Source organism: Rana temporaria, chromosome 3 (genome assembly GCF_905171775.1).
Source record: "Rana temporaria chromosome 3, aRanTem1.1, whole genome shotgun sequence".
Taxonomy (NCBI): Eukaryota; Metazoa; Chordata; class Amphibia; order Anura; family Ranidae; genus Rana; species Rana temporaria.
Genome location: NC_053491.1, coordinates 483,936,998 through 483,942,019, shown reverse-complemented (window position 1 = coordinate 483,942,019; position 5,022 = coordinate 483,936,998). Strand labels below are relative to the sequence as shown.

At 34.0% G+C, this 5,022-nt stretch overlaps 1 protein-coding gene across 1 annotated transcript; it reads left to right on the top strand.

The window, feature by feature from the left end:
• Positions 1-283: 283 nt before the first annotated feature.
• LOC120933707 (E3 ubiquitin/ISG15 ligase TRIM25-like) lies at positions 284-2,459 on the top strand. Its single transcript, XM_040347060.1, has one exon. It carries the CDS (start codon positions 350-352, stop codon positions 1,925-1,927), a length of 1,578 nt encoding a protein of 525 aa, XP_040202994.1. The 5' UTR covers positions 284-349; the 3' UTR covers positions 1,928-2,459.
• The last annotated feature ends 2,563 nt before the right edge of the window (positions 2,460-5,022 follow it).

Sequence of the window (5,022 nt, the reverse complement as noted above, 5' to 3'; positions counted from 1 at the left end):
AGCCTTTCAAAGACTGCGACAGGCTGCAGGCAGCGGGTCTAGATGCTGTACCTGTGGCTCCTGGGAACACTAATTTCCCAGAATTGGACACACATGGACTAAAGTCTAGTGTGCAAGGGGCCTTAGTGTGTTCTTCTCTACACCCAACGTTCTCTCTTTCTCTTAAAGTTGGGAGGTTTGATTATCTTTACTACTGTGAAAAAACCTCCCTCTTCTGTACTCTGATCTCTATGTCTAATAATACTGATCTGGATCAGCCTCACCCTGTGTAGGAGGAAGTGACCCTCCCAACTGCATTCTTCTCCGGTGTCAGAGAATTTTACTTTTATTTCCTCGTCTGCTGTCAGCGATGGCGTCTGGTGATCTGAGAGCTGAGCTGGAATGTTCCGTCTGTCTGAACATTTATACAGATCCTGTAAACCTGAGATGTGGTCACAACTTCTGCCGGGTCTGTATTGATCGTGTGCTGGATACACAGGAGGGGTCTGGAGGATATTCCTGTCCTGAATGCCGAGAGAAGTTTCGGGATCGTCCTGCACTGCAGAGGAACATAACACTACGTAACATAGTGGAGAATTTCCTGTCTGCTCAACCACATCAGGAGGAGTCCGGGGTCTTCTGTACTCACTGTGTGGACTTCCCTGTACCTGCTGTTAGATCCTGTCTGCTCTGTGAGGTTTCTCTGTGTGATAAACACCTAAGAGTCCACAAAAAGTCCCCAGAACACATCTTATGTGACCCCACCTTGTCCATGGAGAGCAGGAAATGCTCCGTCCATAAGAAGATCCTGGAGTATTACTGCACTGAGGATGAGACCTGTATTTGTGTGTCTTGCACTTTAGCTGGAGAACATCGAGGACACCAGGTGGAGATGCTGGGTGAGGCTTCTGAGAAGAAGAAGGAGACAATGAGGAATGTTCTGCAGAAACTTCTGACAGAGAGAGAGGAGACGGAGGAAAGAGTAAAGAGTCTGCAGGAACACAGGAGGAAAGTAGAAGAAGAAGCAGCTGGTGACACCGAGAGAGTCACTGTCCTGTTTAGAGATCTCAGGAGACGTCTGGAAGATCTGGAGAAGAGAGTCCTGAGGGAAATCTCCGGGAGGGCAGAGCGGATCTCCATCTCCATCCGGGATCTAGAAATAAAGAAGGAGGAGCTGTCCAGGAAGATGCGTCACATTGAGGAGCTGTGTAACATGACGGATCCACTGACTGTCTTACAGGAATCAGACACAGGTGACTTGTGTGATACTGAGGATGGAGATAATGAGGACAGAGAGAGACATGAGAAGCTCCTCCATGATGGAGGGGGTCTGGATGTGGCTGGGATATCACACACATTACACACATTATCTGATATAATAACAAAGGTAAATGTAGACTTCTATATACAGGGAGCTGCAGACATATTACTGGATGTAAACACAGCTCAGAATAATCTCCATATATCAGATGACAGGAAAACTGTATCCAGGTCAGATAGATACCAGAAGCGTCCAGAAACACCAGAGAGATTTCAGTGTTCTCAGGTGTTGAGCAGTCGGAGTTTCTCCTCAGGGAGATATTACTGGGAAGTGGGTGTCGGGGGATCAGATATATGGATAGTCGGGATGTGTTACCCCAGTATAGAGAGGAGAGGAGGATGGGAGTCAGTGATTGGAAATAATAAGAAGTCCTGGGGTTTGTACAGGAATAATGATCAGTATGGGGTGACACATGACAGTAAATGGATCCTCTTACCCTCCAATCCCTTCAGTAACAGAGTCAGGATAGATCTGGATTATGAGGCCGGGCGGATCTCCTTTTATGATCTGTGTGACCCGATCCGACACCTTCACACCTTCACCACCACCTTCACTGAGCCCCTCCATGCTGGGATAGGTGTATATAAAGGTTGTATAAAGATCTGTGGGGGGGATGGGAAGATGTAAGAAATCTGCCCAGAAACTAATGACATCACAGGGACAGTGAGATTGGTTGAACATTCAGCCAATAGCATAAAGCAGTGGGCGGGGCTTCTGTCAGTGCCCTGCAGGTTTTTCTTAAATGTGATATTTCTCCCTCTGTCACTCCCTGTGATTGGGTAGGAGATCTCTCCAGTTACTGGAGTAATAGTGAATGACATGTTCTTATTTGTCAGTGAGAAGGGGTGTGGCCTATAGATAAAGCTTGATTTAATATCTATCTATCTATTGACAATTACTTTCATTGTAATTGTTAGACAGAAAGTTATCACAGTGTGTGACATCATCAATCTCCCTCCTCCTGCCCCTCCCCCTACTCTCTGCCCCTCCCCCACATGCAGTCACTCTATGCAGGGTGTAATGCGGTCACTGTGATTGGATAGAATGTGGTCACCTGTCCTCTCTTTCCACCCTCCAACCTATACTAAAAAGGGATTCAAACTAGACATGTGCACTGCCAAAAAATTATTTTTTTTCATTTGTTATTTTCGTTTTTTTAGTTTTTTTTCGGAAATTCTGGAAATTCGACAAAAAAAATCGTTTTTGTTTCATTCGTTTTTTTTCTTTTTTCGTAAATTTGGGAAATTCTAATTTTTTTTTTGTTTTATTCGTTTTTTTGCTTTTTTCGGAAATTCGAGAATTCGGAATTCCGAATTTCCGGAGTTCCGAAATAAAACGAATGAAACTAAAATGAAAAAGGAAATTCGGAAATTCTGAAAATTCGGAAATTTACCATTTTTGAATTTTAGGTTTTCGAATTTTACAATTTTGAAATTTCAATTTTTTTTATTTGCGAATTTCTTAAATCCCGAATTTTCAAAAATTCGAAAATTCAAAAATTCAAAAATTCAAAAATTTGAAAATTTATCGAAATTTCGATTTTTTTTTGATATTCCAAATTTTTATAATTTCCGAATTTTCGAAATCCAAATTTACAAAAATCCAAATTTCCGGAATTCGGAAATACAAAAATTCGGAAATTACATTTTTTTTAAATTTTCGAATTTTCGAATTTTTTAATTCGGAATTTCAAAAATTCGAAATCAAATTTCCAAAAATCGGAACTTCCAAAATTTTTAAATACGAAAATTCAGAAATGAAAAAATTCGAAAATTAGAAAATTCAAAAAATTCTAAAATTAAAAATTTCGAAAATTAAAAATTTCGACAATTCTAAAATTACGATTTTTTTTAATTTTCGAATCGAATTTTCGAACTTTCGAATTTTTTGATTTTCCAAATTTTTATAATTTTCGAATTTTCGAAATCCAAATTTCCAAAAATCCGAATTTCCGGAATTCGGAAATAAGAAAATTCGGATATGAAAAAATTTGTAAATACGAAAATTCAGAAATTAAAAAAAAAAAAAGAATTTCGGAAATAAAAAAATGTTAGATTTTCGAATTTTGCAATTTCGAATTTTCGAATTTTTGCATTTTTTTATTTTTGAATTTTTTAATTCGGAATTTCAGAATTTCAAAATTCGAAATCCAAATTTCCAAAAATCGGAACTTCCAAAATTCTTAAATACGAAAATTCAGAAATGAAAAATTTCGGAAATACAAAAAAAAATTCATTCAAAAATTCGGAATTTCGAAATTGCAAAATTCGAAAATTCAAAAATTTGAAAATTCAAAAATTCAAAAAATTGAAAAAATCAAAAATTTGAAAATTCAAAAATTTGAAAATTCAAAAAATTAGAAAATTAAAAATTTCGAAAATTAAAAATTTCGAAAATAAAAAATTTCGAAAATTCTAAAATTAAGATTTTTTTTAATTTTCGAAACGAATTTTCGAACTTTCGAATTTTTTGATTTTCCAAATTTTTATAATTTTCGAATTTTCGAAATCCAAATTTCCAAAAATCCGAATTTCCGGAATTCGGAAATAAGAAAATTCGGATATGAAAAAATTTGTAAATACGAAAATTCAGAAATTAAAAAAAAAAAAATTTCGGAAATAAAAAAATGTTAGATTTTCGAATTTTGCAATTTCGAATTTTCGAATTTTTGAATTTTTTTATTTTTGAATTCGGAATTTCAGAATTTCAAAATTCGAAATCCAAATTTCCAAAAATCGGAACTTCCAAAATTCTTAAATACGAAAATTCAGAAATGAAAAATTTCGGAAATACAAAAAAAAATTCATTCAAAAATTCGGAATTTCGAAATTGCAAAATTTGAAAATTCAAAAATTCAAAAAATTGAAAAAATCAAAAATTTGAAAATTCAAAAATTTGAAAATTCAAAAAATTCGAAAATTAAAAATTTCGAAAATTAAAAATTTCGAAAATTCTTAAATTAAGATTTTTTTTAATTTTCGAATCGAATTTTCGAAATTTCGAATTTTTTGATTTTCCAAATTTTTATAATTTTCGAATTTTCGAAATACAAATTTCCAAAAATCCGAATTTCCGGAATTCGGAAATAAGAAAATTCGGAAATGAAAAAATTCGGAAATACGAAAATTCGGAAATTAAAAAAAATAAAAAAGAATTTCGGAAATAAAAAAATGTTAGATTTTCGAATTTTGCAATTTCGAGTTTTCAAATTTTCGAATTTTTGAATTTGGAATTTCAGAATTTCAAAAATTCGAAATCCAAATTTCCAAAAATCGGAACTTCCAAAATTCTTAAATACGAAAATTCAGAAATGAAAAATTTCGGAAATACAAAAAAAATTTCATTCGAAAATTCTGAATTTAGAAATTGCAAAATTCGAAAATTAATTAATTCGAAATTTCCAAATTTCAAAAATTCGGAAATCCAAAAATTCGTAAATTCTAAATTTTTGCAAATTCGAAATTTTCGGAAATCCGAAAATAAAAAAATTCGGAAATACGAAAATTTGGAAGTCAAAAAATTCGGAAATACGAAAATTTGGAAATAACGATTTTCGCAAAATTCATTAAAAAACGAATTAGAAACTAAACGAATTGCACATGTCTAATTCAAGTAAATGTAACAATCTCAGCAGAAAGATATGAAGAAATGATTTTCCCTGCACTCACACCTATGTGCTTTTTGGTGCTTTTTGCAGAAACTCTCTACAGTCCATATAACAT